Source organism: Bombus pyrosoma, linkage group LG9 (genome assembly GCF_014825855.1).
Source record: "Bombus pyrosoma isolate SC7728 linkage group LG9, ASM1482585v1, whole genome shotgun sequence".
Taxonomy (NCBI): domain Eukaryota; kingdom Metazoa; phylum Arthropoda; class Insecta; order Hymenoptera; family Apidae; genus Bombus; species Bombus pyrosoma.
Genome location: NC_057778.1, coordinates 9,426,603 through 9,444,051, shown reverse-complemented (window position 1 = coordinate 9,444,051; position 17,449 = coordinate 9,426,603). Strand labels below are relative to the sequence as shown.

Genomic DNA, 17,449 nt, shown 5'->3' with positions numbered 1-17,449 from the left:
ATATAGTTACATACAAACTTCTTTTGGAATGAGATATTTTATTAGAAGGAATATTTTAAAATAAGTAAATTTCTAATATAAAATAATATATTTTTTGCTTATACAATGATCTTACTTTTCTTATTTTATTCGATAATTTGGATCAGAAATTGCGGCATTTGGATCACATGTAAAAGATATGGTTAACGCATATCGAGTTCCTGATTGTACTCTTTCAACTTCATGTAAATTCTCACTACCTGAAGTAAACATAGATACTCTACCTATAAAAGAAACTTGAAATAATACATTTTTCTCGCTTATTAACAGTATTTTTTCTTTGCAATCATCGTTTACCTTTACGAGGTTCTATCACAGTTTTTACATTATTTTTATCGACAAACATAAATCGACCTCCTTCAAAATCCCTTCCAAAATCGCTCAGATAAAGTAAAGTAGTATAGTGGAAAGATTCATATGTTTCCTATAATAAAAATAAAAATAAAAATTTCAAAATAGATAAATTATATAATTATAAATTATTTAATAATTTATGCACCTTATCAACATGAGGATGCCAATATTCGTCATGTATCGTTTTTGCAGACACATTAGTCATTCGAGAAAAGAACGTAGGTTTTGTTAAAAATATTTTGTTTGAAGGTATTCCAAAGTTATGCGCTACTGCATGTTGTATCTTAGTCTTCGCTACTCTGCAAATGTTGTAGAATTACAAAATTGGAGATGATATTGTTTTAAATAACTATGAAGAATTTATATACTTATAAATTGCAAAATCAGCACTATTGAATATTTCTTTTGCTTCTGGTAAAGTGTAAATATCTATAAAGCCTTGACCTTTACTCAGAGCACCAGAATGAAGGTCCAAAATACTTGCACCTCCATCAGAACCAGCTAAATTCAAACCATTTACTGCCATTTTCAACAAAACATCAGTTTCTGTTGATGACACTAATTTATCTGTAACTATTCTTCCACATCTTTCGGGTACACATTCAGGATATGTACTTATTTCAGCTTCATAATCGCTTGAACATATAACATTCACAGTGCGACTTAATAAAATCTCTCTCTGTTTAGCCAAATAAATTTCTTTACCCTGTCGACTACTATACCAAACTATGAATAATACTGCAAATATTAGGGCAGTACGAGACCATACCCTCTGATAAGGAAATCTTACAGAGGGCCCATATTTTCTGCAAAATAATAAATCTCATAAATTTTATTCATATATTTTTAAAATAATTTATCATAACCAAGTTAGCAAAATACATTTGAGAAAAGTTATGTAAAATTAATCTTTCATAGATAACGTAAACTGTATAAAATATATTAAATAAGAAAAAATATAGAAATAATATATGTATATTAAAAAGTAACATATCACATCGTATTATGAGAATGTCTAAACATATTAACCTATACAACAATATTTATGTTCAATTTACATTAAAAATCTTAATAAACAAGACGTAGCATTTTACTCATAATAACTAATATTTGTAAATTTAGCACTTTACACAAATAAATTGTATTTTCAATAATGTTTTAAACTAATTGATTGATTTTTATTTCACATACAACTTGATATTTTCACTTGTGTCCTCTTTTACATTTTCTTCACTTTTCTCATCCTTTTGGTTTGTTTTTTCTTTTTTTACTTGTTTCTTTTTTGCTTTCTTAGTTTCTTGTGTCATTATTAATACAATTTCTTCGACAGTATTAACATCTGTACAAAAGACTTGCTTTCTGTTTGTTTCTATCACTGTATTTTTGATATACCTAATCTAGTATTATTAAGTACTACGTAAAACAAAAGTGAAAAATATTTCGAAGTGTATTCAGTTACATCAAAATATTTCGAAACATATATATATATATTTGCACGAGCTTTAGCGATATGTACAGTAATATCCGATTTAATAATTTTAATATACATATCTAAAAATTGATACTCTCACTTTCGTTATAAATACAATCGAAAAGGTTAAATATCATTGCTATTTGTCATTGACAAACATGCAATATTTACCATTTATTTGTATTTTTGTATTTTAGCCGTCTATATCTCTTATAAGGTATTTTTTGAATCATATCATTTTCAATTTATAAATGTGTTTATTCGTTACTTATTTATTTGTATTTATGAACCAGCAATACTCGGTAACATCTCAACCTTAAATGAAATATTAAGTCTCAAAATTGTTTATTTTAAATTCATTTAATATTCATTCAATTTTATAAGCAACCGTTTTAAATACTAATTGCACGATTCTTATGTCGAATTTCTTTGATTACCCTATTTCTTTAGACTTTTATAAATACTAGTTGACCTTTTGCAAATGGTACTGCTTTCGTTATGTACCATCTTCTTTTCTACAATAATATTTCTGCTTATAATTGAATTATTTATAACAGTTGTAAAATTCGATGTTTGTTTTATTTTCATCAATGAAAAAGAATGCGATCAGCCAACGAATTATCACAATAAGGGTTAAAACAACCACCAATGGTACAAGTTTCAGTTAGTACTTGTAACCATGACTACACACGGTGAAGCATGGCCGCTCGATTAACAGTTTGCGAAGGAACATTGCGCAGAAAGGTAATCACGTACGTGGAATGTTGGTGAGCCAAATGGTTTTCGTTGTAAGTAAAAATTAAAATCATCATATTCGTTCACGCTTTCCAAGTCACAGTGAATATTGAAATTTGAACGGACAATGCCTCCAATTCCTAACGCTTCCGGTTAAACTACGATACGATAAACTTAAGCCGTTTGCTTAACTTTAGTTGTTTCGTCAGATTTCAAAACTTTTGAATTTTGTCCCACGTTCGCATTGAACGTAAAAATTTCCAAAGTAATCCTTTTATAAGTAAATTAAATATTTGAGGATTAAGAACGCGCAGTTAAATCGTGCAAAATATATTAAAACAAGTGTTAATTATAGTACGATCTTACGTTGATTGATCGGTTTTGTTTTTTACGTATTGGTTATTTGTATAATATTTTCTATATTGTATAATGTTAGCAGGTATTGGCGAAGAATTGCAAACGATCGAATAGATTCAATTGATCGTGAATTTACCGAGATGAAATTTTTATTCTATTTAAATTTGATTTATCACGTTCCATGTTATTCCACACTGTTCTGTAGTATTAATTATTTTTGCATCATTATTTCGCGTAACATTTTTCAATATGATTTTGAAATAAAAGTATTGAATGTCGGGTAGCAAATGAATTACAATCGATCATTTATTAGTTCATTAATATTTATATCTTATTATTTAACTGCTGCTGTAATCCAGCGTTTTTTTTTTTTATTATACAATAACAAACTCGTGTAAATTACCTAGAACTTTGCTGTCAAGTTAATTAGGAACATACTGACAATCGTAATAAATGAGAAAGTAACGCTATAACTTTTGATAGAAGGTCAGAACTTGAGTAATGGACTATTATACATACACTTAGCCGTTTTCTTGAATCGTGAGACCTAAGAAAATCTATATTCTCGCATGACTGACCCGTTACGAAAATTGTCCACATGCGAACGTAAGGAAAATGCTAATCTTGATGTTGACCTACGTTGTTCTCATCGAACAAAATCATTCTAAGACGTAATTACTATCGTACCTTTTACTGTCGAAACTACTTACCTATAATCTTGATTCTTGCAAGATACAATCTTTTTATTTTGCAAAAATTTTTAATCCGAAATCTTTCAATTTCCGAGGTTTCAAAGTTTTAAAATTCTCTAGTTGCCGATAGACTGCGGATTTATATGAATTCATATTTTTATGAATATAACTAAATGGATAGAACATGGACAGAAATTTGTTTGAAGCACTAAATATTGCTACAGATAGTACTGTGCCTTGAATATTAATTTTTGCATCTTACGCGTGCTTATGCTTTCAAATTTCCCATAAATACGTAAATACATAATCCGAAGTCCAGTTATAAAACAGCAGTAACTGTTAGCGATTATCGATTTATATCATGCATTTAAAATTAATCTCTTTATCTACGATTTTTTTTTATCTTATTATTTTTTATTCGAATTGACGGTAGTTGTTATTTCTCCTTTACGTCAATTTTACATCTGTTGACAAATGGACAAAAAATGCCACCACATTATTTATTCATGCACCTAATTACACATTTATTCATATAAACGACGTATAAAGTACACGTGTCTTTAGCAAAATACGTTCATATATCTAAGAAGTAACAAGTGTCAATATTTCAAACTAAATGAAATTCAGCTAACAATTCAGTGCGATTGTACCTACACATCGGTACCGGCATACCGTTTCATATTTTACGAACTGTATATCAGTATTTTCTCGATAGCATTTCCGTTAGCAGTGAAACTTTAACTCCAACAACTTCCAACAAGTGGTATAAGCTAGTTGAAGTGTGTACAGCCTTTCCTTCAATCAATTGCACGATTTTTCTCTAGTAAAGATTTTTCATGATCGTTCATTGTTGTTATTGTTATCTTCGATATCAAACAAATTGTCCCGATTATCACTGTGATATCGATCGATATCAATGAACAACGAGGAAACATAAAAATTAATCTCAAAGAATAATAAACTTTTAGTAATTTTAACTATTGTTTGGTGAGCGATGTTATAAGTAAATCTTATCAGATAGAATAATTTACCCGTTATATCGAATTTTATTTCTCCAGGAAAAAGATAAAACAGAGAAGGAGATAAATAATCCGATAAAATTCTCCTTCTTTTCTTTTCTCTGTCAAAGACAGATGTTACGATTATAAAAGGTGAATAAATAAATATTAATGAACACACAGATGACTAATATATTAATTTATGTAACGTATAGATAACTAACAGAAGAGTTAAGCCTCTACGAGTATTCTGCTAGACACGACCAATATGATCTATGTCGATATTCAATTAACGAAGCGTACAGTAAGATACATTTTGTTTTGTCATTATTTTAAAGCATCGAGCGACGAGGAAGACGCTTTTCTTCTATATCAATACATTCGTTTGTAGCTGTAACGCACACGTACGTCTCGCTACCGATTACTGACAATGTCCAGTCGTCATGACGAAAACTTCTGTTGATTGTTTTTTCGCGAACAGGTGCACATTGCTTTACAATGACCGCTGCATGCAAACGTACTTGCCACTATAGCCATCAACGTGTCTAATACGCATCTATGAAACGTCGCTACGTAGATAGCCTTGGTAGGGTCTTAATCTTTCTACTTCGGGTAATGTAATATGGAAAAGTCGTATTTCGAATTAGCGATGAATTAGTAATAATCCACTGACGATACGAAACCTGAGAGAAAGATAAGATAAATAAGGTAATAATTTGATTAATCTAATCAAATACTTATCTACTATTTAAAGACATTTCTACAAGAAAAATGTGTGTCTCCGTTTGCTGAAAGAAACAGTAAAAGGACGCTTTGATCCTTTCTCATGTTACATAAGAGCCAGATGAACGCAACTACACATTGACATCAACGTCGCTTTGTAAATGAAGATTACGAAATGTCATAACAAATTCATAACAAATGAATATCCATTTTATATAATTATATTACTTATCGAATGTTCTAATGGGCACTCTAATACCGCATTAACTAACAATTCATGTAAATTTAAATAGTTTTAGATAACTATTATAATGATTTAACGTACGTCATCTTCTACGTATTAAGAATAATGATTATTACTCGACTATTGAGTTATTAATACATTGCATTATAATAATCTTTACCAGTTATCATTAGTGAAAATCACGTTATTGCTATTATGATTGGGAATTTACCAAAATATACCTTTTTATTTTGGACATCAATAAAGTCAAACAAGTTTAATAATCATGATCGATATTCATTATTGTTATGATCATTATTAAGCGGAAAGTAAGAAGATGATAATGTTTACGGATGTTATAAATAACGATAAGATGATGAAACAAAATTCGCATGAAATTTCGTTCGTGCTAATTTCAATTAAGGATTAAAATATTATTAATCATTAATAATATTACTAGATACTAGTATTGCGAATATGGTTAGGAGAACAATCCGTCGAAATATCATTTCAATAGAAAATTCAATCTAAGAATTGAATTTCTTTGAAAATAATCTTGAATCAATTTTTTCAAGGTTATGAAAAAAAGTGGCAATTTTTGTTTTAGAAATTAATATGATGCATCCAGAGTACTTTGAGACGAACAATCAGTCCGCAAGCTGAAGAAATGTTGTAAACATTCGACAATTCGAACATCGATGAAAATGAATCGATACATAACATTAAACCAATTAGGAGATGGAACATTCGGTTCCGTTGTTCTTGGGGAACGCATCGATACCGGGGAAAAGGTTGCCATAAAAAGAATGAAGAGGAAATATTATTCGTGGGAAGAGGCGATGAATTTGCGCGAAGTTAAAGTAATGCAAAAAGAATAATTTATTTTATAGATTCTAGCAAGAGAATTCGTAATTTGACCTTATCGTTGGACTATGATCTTTGACGCATTATATACAAAATTTAAAATTGTAAAAGTGCATTGAACAAATTATTGTATGCAGAAATATGTCAGATATACAAAGTAGAGTATGCATTGTAATTTTTAGCTTGTCTTTTTTTTTTATCAATTGCCAAGTAAATGTATGAACTTTTATAAAAATTCATAGTCTAGATAATAACTTGTTCCTACAGATGTACGCGTTATTTTCCGAATTCTTAGATTCCATATATTCTTTGATTGTATTTAAAATTAATAACTAATTTATTCACTGACGGAAATTAGTTATTAAAATAATTCCAGCGTTCAGAATGAAAAAGAAATTACTTAAATATTCGTTCCAATTTTTCTCGTTTGTAGTCCTTGAAAAAACTTAGTCACGCGAATGTAGTCAAATTAAAGGAAGTAATTCGTGAAAACGACGTGTTGTATTTCGTCTTTGAATACATGAAGGAGAATCTTTACCAACTAATGAAGGACAGGTAAAAAAAAATTTATTGAATTATCTATCCAACTTTTAGGGAATAGACTTTCATGAATGTATTATGTAACAGGGACAAACTTTTCCCTGAGCCGGTAATCAAGAATATAGTGTACCAGGTGCTTCAAGGACTGGCGTTCATGCATAAACATGGCTTTTTCCACCGCGACATGAAACCTGAAAATTTATTATGTATGGGGCCAGAACTGGTGAAGATTGCTGATTTCGGCTTGGCCAGAGAAATACGTTCAAGGCCGCCTTACACAGATTACGTATCCACTAGATGGTAATATCTATTTAGTCAAAAATTGACAATATTATATTTCTCATCCATTGGACGACTTATTTAAAATGAATAAGAAAATTGTAAAGTGATTTTTAATGAATAATAAGGGATGAAATAATAAAGAAATCTTTTTAATCTCTCTTTAATCTTTTGAGTTAATAAAAGACAATATCTTATCTTTCAGTTGTATCCGTACTTAAAATTAATATTATATATTAATATTTATAATATTAATATTTGTAATAATGATAATAGAAACGAATATGAATTGAAATCCGTAAGAGAAATTAAGAATTTTCTTTTTAATTAATTTAAGGGTTTCATTTCAGGTACAGAGCACCGGAAGTGCTGCTCCATTCCACGACTTACAACAGCCCGATTGACATTTGGGCGGTGGGTTGCATCATGGCCGAACTATACACGTTTCGGCCACTTTTCCCCGGGAAAAGCGAAATCGACGAAATCTTTAAAATATGTTCCGTCATTGGCACGCCGGAGAAGGATGATTGGCCAGACGGATATCAACTGGCTGCCGCTATGAATTTCAAGTTTCCAAACTTTTCTCGAACATCGTTAACCGTTTTAATACCAAATGCTAGCCAAGAAGCAGTAATACTTATGGAAGATATGTTACAGTGGAATCCTATTAAAAGGCCTACAGCACAGCAATCCTTAAGGTAAAACTTTTACAAGTTACCTAGAAAATATCTGTACATTCGATCCATCCTGTAATGGATCAGCTAAATGGAACGGACAATTACAAAAATAATATTTCACCATTATTTGCTAGACTTTTATTTGTTGTACTTTTACTTTTACTTCTACTTTTTAAGGGTTTATTAATAGTGTTCATTTTGTTGTATTAGTGACAATTTTGTTTCAACGGACTTTTTCATACAACGATAATAGATTAGGCAGAAATTTATGTAATCTCATTTAGTTGATCCACTTTGTAGACTGTAATAAGAAATAACTAATAATCATTGAAATAATGCTTTTATAGGTATCCCTATTTCCAAACGAACATCCCGCGTATAATTAATAGTACAAAGATCGGTGTCACATCTCAACGAGATCTCGTTTTGAACAAAGTGAATCTTCCACCCCCTGTTCCTAAATCGTACAATTACGCCCAGCAAGAAGTACTCAGGACTTCGATGGAATCCAGGTGAATTGAATCGATATTTCTACCTTTATACCCTGGCACATGAAGGTAGAGTTACACAAGAATCTCGATACTTTTTGATCGAATTTGCCTTGAATTGATAAATGTCAAAAACATATTGCCAGCGATTTTCCAATATGTTTTTCTATATCACAATTTAATTTCGACAAATAAAAACAAAAAGAGAAGAAAACAAGTTTTTAAATTCGATTCTCTGGAAAACGAAGAATCCGATGCAATTTTGCTATTCTCGATTTCCGTTTTATCTTGAGGCATAGAATCTTCCTCTTAACTCATTTTATGTATTTGTTTCTTTCAATAAATGAAGTGATGAGCATAAAGTGCGTCATAGTTGTCGTAAGTTGCGAAACTTACGATTCCTGATAGTATTCTTATGAACTTATGAATCACTATGAGAAAATCGTTATGATACGAAATAATTAACATAATGTTGAAAAAACCTCCATCAAGGATTCGGTTTTGATAAAGAATATCGATAGTTCTAACTTCATATGTTAAGAGCTAAGAAATCAACATTTAAAAATATCTAACGAGCTTGCACTTAATTACAGAGCACAAGAGAAAATGATGCAGCAACAGCAACAGCAAACGATACTACCTTTGTTGAACCATAATAGTTACATGCGCGAAAGCAATCCCCAAAAATTGGACGAGGACGAGTTTGCTGAGCTCTTGGGGTGCGTTGCTCGAATTTCCTAAATCGAAAAGCTGCGTATTAAGTAGGAATCCTCCCTGCGTACCGCGATACAACTCTATATAAAATCTAATCCTTGAATTGTCCACGTCAGTAGCAAGATCATTCCCGAGAACGTGAACGCAAAGCTTGTCCCAGAACGACTATACAAAGAGAACCGTGCCAATTGGAATGCCAATTATTTGCCAGAGAATACGCGGCAGAGCAACGGAAACTGGGTGCTGCCAGCTTGGAACGAGCCATCGACCATCAATTGGAATCAGTTGCAGCCATCAAACGCGAAGAATGGTCGAAAAGCATCGGGGAAGCAACATTACATCGCCGTTGCTCGATACGTCGCTGGTCCAAGTGCGAGTTTAGCCTCCAGGTATCGAATGTTTCGAGATCTACTAAAGCAAATCCTGATTCCCTGTTCGCTGACAATACTGGGATGTACGTTGCTGTATTGTATGATCTGGGAAAACGAGCTTCGCAAATGTTTCACGTGTCTGGATATGATAGGATATTTCTTTTGAGATTATTCCTTTTATTTACTCGTAATTAGGTGCTGTTTAATGGACGTGACTGATTTTCGAGAATCCTTTTCTCAGACTAGATTTTCTTTTTTTATACTTTGTACACTATCCGCCTTCCATTGTAAATCAAAAGATGTTCAATAAATTAAATCGATGAATTCCTGAGATTCAAGTATTTAATCGATTTATTTTAACCGAGATTTCGTCTAATGGTTTCTCGTTTTCTTGTTTATTTTTGAAGAAACGGTGACTCCGACCCGAACAGGCCTAGATTAATACGGAACCTGGTTGGTCAACCGATGGAAAAGTACGAAGAATTCACCGATTCCTTCTGGGTACCTAAGAACTCTGTTGAGAATCAGACGAGACAATATTACATTCCACGAAATCGATACCTCACCGATCAAACTTTAAGGTTGCCTTATCCCAGCGTTTATGGTACACAGAATATCAGTAAGTATTCTTAACCTTGTCCATTTTTCAAGTCAAATATTTCTTTCTATCTTAGATACTTTCAACGTTGATCATTGAATCTCAGTTATTAATTTATTACTATTAACAATTATGGGTTCAATAGAAAATACAAATAAAGGAACACATCAACCAATCGCATACGGAACTGTGCTGAACACAAAAGGCAGCGGAAGTCTTCATGGTCGAACAGACTGGGCTGCTAAGTATCTCAAATGACTGTTTGAAAACTATGCGTACATATAACTTAGCGTATTCAATTTATTTAACTGTGATAGAATGGCGTTTACCATTTCATTCCACTGTAAAGGAAACATAAAGGTTTGACGGTCTTTAAGAGCATAATCACTTTGCTGATTAATTATTTTTTAAGCCGCTTTAGTGATTATACTCTTAAACCGATTTGGTTAATATCTAATGAACCGGCCTTAGCTTATTGTAATAGGTAGGGAAGTCTGAAAAAAAAAGAGATTTGTGTCACTTAAATTTGTTAACAAATATTATTGCGAATTATTGCCGATTAAGTGACAGTATTTTGATAATACGTATAGCATTCAGTACATTAATTTGTCCCCTTCTTTTTTTAGTAAAGGAAAGACAAAAAAACGAGATCAATTAATTGATGTAAAGGAAACTAATATAGGAGACAGTATCGATTAATGATAGTGATCAAGAGTGTAATGTTTGATTCGTAAAGAGTATTATACTTGGATAAGATATATTAAAGAATATAATATATATATATATACATATTTATTATTTGTACATGTTATTAATTACGATGTGGAGTAACTTCTGATACGTAGAAGACTAATGTAAAAATTGATCACATCTGCCCTTCTTTGTATACGTACTCTTTTAACGAGTATATATATATATTAAAGGCTGTACGGAATATTACTCCATGTCGTATCTGACATACGGATAGTTACATTTTAATGAAAAATATGATTATCAAACAAAAGGACTCTCCGTATTTTCTACACACAATCGTTTAAGAAGCATTCTTATACTGTACACTCATAATCATACCTCATCACTCATTTCATAATTCTATTACGATTTTTTTAGTAATCCTCGTATAAATTCCCCTAATTACGTTCGACCTTTCGAGTATCTTTCTCCCACGTGCATTTTTTTTTTCTTTTCGTTTCTTTTCTCTGACATAGGTTTTAGCAGATATATCATGGAACTTATATTGCAAGTTTACGATACTAATGAAAGGGCAATAAAAAATATACCGTAGTCGCTTAACGAACCACTAAAATATCTTTTCTCGCCTACGATGCGATTGTAAAACTGGAATTCATCTCATAAAAAAATATCTCAGAAAGGAACGTGCCGTGTTTTCGTTTTTTCCCTGTACTGAAGATCCTCCAATACTTTTCTCAAATTTTCCTATTTGATAAATTTTCAAAACCCCACTCCATATCTCGATATGTTGAGAGTAAAGATATACACATGACATGTACGTAACGACTTGTCGGTTCTCCGCTAATCTTAACAATCTTACTCCACACTGAGTCTGAAAAAGGTGTCGACGTTTTGTGCATCCGGATTACGATCGGATAAAACAAACCATCGTACAAGAGAAATTGTGATAGAATCGATGATACGAATCGAAGATTGATATGATTAATTTGCATTACCTCGAATTTGAGTGTGTATGGGTATGTATAGACAATTCTTACGTGTGTATGTTTTACGTGTAATCCCGGGTTCATGTGTGTGTTGTGTGTTTGTGTGTGTGTGTATGCTTCATCTCTAAACGATTTCTAGATATATTTTGAATATATGAAATACAACTGTAAGCTGTTTGGATGGGTGGTACATTTGGTGAATATTACGCATATACATTTATCTATTAAGATGTAATCTTTTATACTTTGAAGTGTAATCCATCGTTGGAACGTTCGTAAAAATGCTTCCGAGCTTTAAATTGTCGGTTAAGTCCATTTAATTCACGAGCTTGGATGAGCTTCATTATGTGATTTAATATAAAACAAACGTTAAGAAAGAAATAGTGAAAAGAATTCTGGTAAAGAATCTACCCTTCCTTCTCTTTTTTAATTATACGTTTAACTTCTATATGACAACGCGTGAAAATATGATCTTTTGCATAATGTACCTATCCAGTGTGTAAAGTTTCATTCAGTGGCTACAAAGATTGAGAATATTTGATTATAAACTTTTCCACGCAACAATATGGATATGTTTCTGGGCGTATTAACTTAGGTAAAAAACTACGCGCTCGAAAAAAACACATGCTTTTCTTCTTTTTTCATCGTTTTCTTCGTTTCATACGGAAGTATGTTGTAAGTATATATATCTTACATTTATAATTATTAACTATTCACGCAGACATATAACAATCTCTTACAGAATATACTTGCACGATAACTAGATCGCGTAAATTTGCTACGTCTCAACCATTGATCTAACAAGTACAGTGCTCAGAACTACCAGGAAGGACTTTGAATATCGTTTGGATATAATTTCCCTCTTTTTCGTGTCGTTCCGGACAGTTCTAGGATTAACATAAAGTTAACAAGTTTTAAATTAAGAAACAACTCATCGAAGGATATGATTTAATCCTTAAATGATACGAAGTCAAATACTATTTTCAGTAGAAGATTCTTCTTTTTTATCTAGACAGAAACTTTAAGAGAAATATTATTTTCTTAATTCTTAAAATTGCCTAAATAAATAAAGGAACACTATGAGTTAACGCATTAGGATTGTCTCTGTCGAGTTACGATTATTCGTCATCATATTATTTAAGGATTAAAAAGATCTTTTGCTCTCCTTCTCGCGTGCAACAAATTTTACAGCTATATATTTGAATCTTTTTTTTTTGCGTTTAACAATAAAATTTAATAAGTAGACGGCTATAAAATTAGCCACAATTATATAAAAGACACAATAATATCATCGAAGAAGACTTTTAAAGCTTTTTTCTGGCTTAATTATTCTACAGGAGTTAAAAAGAACTATTTATTGGACGTAATGTGGGTACAACATTACTCCGTGTTTGTTTTATTGACTCCTGATCACTCTTTTTGTTAAAAATATCTTTTACTCGTTAATAAATTCCGATAAAAACTCGAGTAAATAATTACTGCAATATTTACGAAACCATAAGGATCGAGAACTCGAATTTTTGTGTGTGTGTTCAATCTGGCGATTTTAACTACCGTTCTGTGGAATCAAAATCTCTTTAACATTTTACAAACTTATTGGTATCATTTTGTACGGAAAATACTGCGATAATTTAAACCAATAAATAATTATAATCTACAAATCAATAAATAAGATTCTACATCATAATAAATTATTTGAATAAAATTATTTAGATAAAGCACCAGATTCAACACAGCACACAAACGTGCGTATCCTAGTGTTGTAAAATTGCATTATTAACTGAAGCGGTAACGTTAACAAACATCTTCGGGGATATAGTTGTGGATGCTTCCATCACACCAGTAGTTAATGTACTAACGGTAGTATTATTAGACATCAAAGTGGATGTTAAAATAGTTGACAAGACAGTTACAGTAGTTTTTACCTTTGGTGTAACGTTTTCTAACGTGGGTAATGCGGAAGACATAATAGTTGTTAAAATGTTTGGTGTTGTATTATTAAGTGGCATTACTGATGGATTTAATGCATTAAAGCATACATCTTTCGACTGGACTGGTAGCTCGAAACGAGTATCCAGTATGTATGCGAATAACGAGCCTACTGTCAAACCTGTAGTATATGACAAAGTCATAATATTCCCTAAAAAGATACAGTAACGTTGTAAGAAATGAGTCATCATCGTAAATGAAAATTTAAATATACATATAGTATATAATACCTGCTAATTCACGATGTCCCTCCGGTACTTTTGTAGGTGCCTGCATCATTGGTACCGATCCAACGATGCCATTTGTCACGCCAAGCAAGCAAGAAAGTAGCAATGGATATCCCTCTCCAGAAAATATTGGAGTACTTCTAGGTAATGCACAAAGTAGAAATAAAGGAATCAATATAACTCGAATACTCGCAAATGATAGTAACTGGGTACGTTTCCAATCGTAAGGAATCAAAGCAAGTATCTGAAATATTAAATAACAAGATATCCATATGCGCGCAACTGTTAAATTTTAGGTGAATGTATATTCGGCGAATATATATTCGAGACATTAAAATTCTTTATACCTTGCCCAATACATCAGAAGCATTAAACGCTGTCATCAAAATTACCGGCATCCATGATCCAAGCTCACAAGAAATAATTTCTGACATAATTCCAGGGTACAAACAAAGTGTTACAAAGTATGCTAGACCAATACTAGCCATATATGGGCATATTATCTTTGCCACTTCAAGTCTTGCAAGAAAACCCTCTTAAAAAATATCATGTATGTTAGTTTTTCGTGAAGAAAAATTAATTTTATGGTATAATAAAAATTTAGAATTAAAGAATATGGTACTTTTGATTTCAGACCACGGTTTACTAGTTTGAGTTCCATACGTTCCTCTCATAACAACTACATCTTCAACTTTGTATGTAGGACCAGCGCTACCAGGAGGATTTCCTGATGGCGCGCCAGGTTCATATACTGGGTTACTGAATGAGAATGGTGAATACTGATTTGTTCCTAAAAATAAAAACTATTGACTTATTACCACAAATAAATGTTATTCGACGCACTAGAAATAAATTGTAATTTTTACCATTTAGCTCGGTGTTTCCACTTGCAGATTCATTTCCTAAAGGACTAGTCTGAATCTTTAGAACCCCATACTGACCTTTCGAAGGGTCCCCGACCTGATCCAATGGATCCATCTATTCGCAAAAAACATTTAATATTATTTAATTAAAATTGTTGGTTAATAATAATTGATACGTACCAAACCAACATCTTCCGTCGGTTCTAATGTAATTCGATTTCTTTCTTGACATAATGTTATATAAAACTGCACGAAATCAGTCTTGCGAACTTTTTGGTTTAGTAAGAAGCACATTAGAATCGTGCTATTCGATAAAACGAAAAACATGGATGTGTTGCTACGTTCATCGTCAAGCAAAGACTTCGTTAATATTCGATTGATTGATACCCAAAGGCCAGCAATGCCTACAAGAAAATACATGTTTTTTTTTTAATATTTCGTCAATTCGATACTTTAAATAAAACAATTATTTGAGTGTTTATTTCTCACTTTCTCCAATCATCACCGCCTGCGTGTATCGACTGGGAAGCATGGAAGTGTATCCGTAAAAGCTCGATTGTTGAACTAATTAAAAAATAGCAATTTTAATATAAAGTGTGAATTTTCATGGAATTCATGACACAAAGCATTCTTTACCGGTACAGCCCAGCGATACTATTGCAACGACGACTAAATTAATCGTGTAAGAAGTAGCCACGTTAAAAGGCTCCCACCAGATCTCGGAAATCACAACAAAATTTAAGGTGACGAAGGCTACCAGATATCCTACAATTCATATTAGTGTATTAAATAATAGCATATTTTTATACAAAATAGCATATACTTAATACAAAAATTTTTACACTGGCTGTTAATTCTTACCAAATGTTATCCGTGTGTTTAGGGACAATGTTTCGATCAAAATATTATTTGCAAAAACCGCGAAAAAGGCCATGATAATGTAGACAACTGACATATCGAATATTACAGTAGTTCCGGGATACCTCGCTTGAAAAAAGTCCACCGCTATGATGAAACTGTAAGAAACAGACACATCGACGTTACGTTCCATGAATAATAAACTCACCTAATTAATATTTTTTATTAGGAATATTTTTTACTAACAATCTGCTACTAAATATAGTCATGCAATATTCTCATATGACCATCCCTGAGATCATTGATCGATTTTCAACAAGCATTTACGATCTAAAATCACTATTAAAAGTACAGTGGATCCTTATGCAATATTCCGCGTTATACGAATCTTTCTTTGATATCAGCTATACCAGTTCGAGGATAGGAGATAAATTTTTACATCCTTTATAACCGTTAGCTTCCCTATATATAAATACGGTGGCTACAAAAAGTATTTGCATAACATTGCATTTATCATAGCATTTATAAACCAATTAAACAGATCCAAGTACATTACATTTCGTATCATTTAGTAGCATGTTTACATGATGACACAAATTTGATGCTATGAAAATGAAGTACATAAAATCTGTTAAAAAAAATTCTTCATTGCAAAAAAAGAAGGTTGAAATACTTTTTCTAGCAGCTATATACGGCTTATCGCGCTTTACGAGTATTGTCACGATCTTCTCATCACGTTATACGAATTAGCGTTATGCAAGGGTCCACTGTATATCAAAACATAAGGTATACATGGTTTTGGTGTTCGACATAAGCATGCACAAGCGTATACCGCAAGTTCGATTTTACTTTCAAGAAAAAAACGTAAATTAAAGGTACAGAGGTCTTTGACACTCGATTGCCGACACACGGAAGAATATAGTGTCTGATTGCGGCGTGACCTGTTGTACGGCAAGAGGAATCCTATGCCGCCAAGTATAAGGGCGAAGTAGATGAAGTTGCATTTGTCAACAGGCGGTGACAGATGAGTGAATCCATTGGAAAATTTGAATTCGTTCATGCCCCTCGCTTTCCCTAACTGTACGTAGCCCCGGCTCAAATTTTCATCCATGTCTGCCGTGATCGACGCGTATTAAGAATGAAAAAAACAGTAATCAATTAGCCGTTAAACTGTTTTATGATTTCATTGTTTTCGGAAGAATTTCAACTGGGCGGCTTTTACTAAAAAAGAACCGTCTGATTCCACTACACCACACACTTCCTGCCAATCGGTTAATTGCACCTGATCACTGCCTTATTTATTTCTTTACGCGTAGTACAGACGTGATTGTCTTCGTGCACTGGCGCATGCTTTGAAAATTTGCGGCATTGATTTCTGCGTGCGCACTTGCGTCTCTTCTCCCCGTGTTCCCGCGAATTTTGAATATAGGAATTTAAACTTTTTTCATTTCAACACTTTGGATTAAATTATGACGATGTTTCAACTCGAGAAGTACTATCGATGTTCTCATATAAATCTTTGGAGAATTTCCAGCTATCGACCTTGTAAATTCTTATATAAAATAATTATTTAGTATTAAGCATTTAATTCCATGAATGCTTTTGAGTCAAAATAGATATGCTACAAAATATGGATTTAAATAAGGCAAGAATCGTTTCAGAACACAAGTATCGAGAGATATAGTTCCCCTTATTTTTCATATTAGTTTC

The 17,449-nt window shown here is 32.2% G+C and overlaps 3 protein-coding genes across 16 annotated transcripts; 1 reads left to right on the top strand and 2 right to left on the bottom strand.

Annotated features, from left to right (window-relative positions):
* Positions 1 to 69: 69 nt before the first annotated feature.
* On the bottom strand, positions 70 to 1,821 carry LOC122571181 (2-oxoglutarate and iron-dependent oxygenase domain-containing protein 3-like). Its single transcript, XM_043734585.1, has 5 exons — positions 1,585 to 1,821; positions 762 to 1,199; positions 539 to 692; positions 337 to 463; positions 70 to 263 (listed from the first exon to the last, which is right to left on the bottom strand). Exons 1-5 carry the CDS (start codon positions 1,698 to 1,700, stop codon positions 121 to 123), a joined length of 978 nt encoding a protein of 325 aa, XP_043590520.1. The 5' UTR covers positions 1,701 to 1,821; the 3' UTR covers positions 70 to 120.
* Positions 1,822 to 2,080: 259 nt separating this feature from the next.
* Positions 2,081 to 10,908, top strand: LOC122571179 (serine/threonine-protein kinase ICK). 14 transcript variants are annotated; one of them, XM_043734575.1, is made up of 13 exons: positions 4,160 to 4,427; positions 4,707 to 4,799; positions 4,862 to 5,050; positions 5,128 to 5,232; positions 6,200 to 6,452; positions 6,890 to 7,011; positions 7,084 to 7,296; positions 7,626 to 7,973; positions 8,300 to 8,464; positions 9,034 to 9,159; positions 9,271 to 9,543; positions 9,933 to 10,144; positions 10,260 to 10,908. In XM_043734575.1, exons 5-13 carry the CDS (start codon positions 6,291 to 6,293, stop codon positions 10,379 to 10,381), a joined length of 1,743 nt encoding a protein of 580 aa, XP_043590510.1. In that variant the 5' UTR covers positions 4,160 to 4,427; positions 4,707 to 4,799; positions 4,862 to 5,050; positions 5,128 to 5,232; positions 6,200 to 6,290; the 3' UTR covers positions 10,382 to 10,908. The 14 variants fall into 14 exon arrangements, with proteins under 14 accessions (XP_043590517.1, XP_043590504.1, XP_043590518.1 ...); XM_043734574.1 differs by having other exon boundaries at positions 4,160 to 4,635; XM_043734571.1 differs by having other exon boundaries at positions 4,160 to 4,799; positions 4,862 to 4,950; positions 5,038 to 5,232.
* On the bottom strand, positions 10,897 to 17,092 carry LOC122571177 (equilibrative nucleoside transporter 4). Its single transcript, XM_043734568.1, has 10 exons — positions 16,681 to 17,092; positions 15,743 to 15,897; positions 15,518 to 15,646; positions 15,371 to 15,445; positions 15,062 to 15,285; positions 14,885 to 14,996; positions 14,641 to 14,808; positions 14,366 to 14,553; positions 14,022 to 14,262; positions 10,897 to 13,942 (listed from the first exon to the last, which is right to left on the bottom strand). The coding sequence occupies exons 1-10, from the start codon at positions 16,848 to 16,850 to the stop codon at positions 13,557 to 13,559; spliced, it is 1,848 nt and encodes a 615-aa protein (XP_043590503.1). The 5' UTR covers positions 16,851 to 17,092; the 3' UTR covers positions 10,897 to 13,556.
* Positions 17,093 to 17,449: the final 357 nt, after the last annotated feature.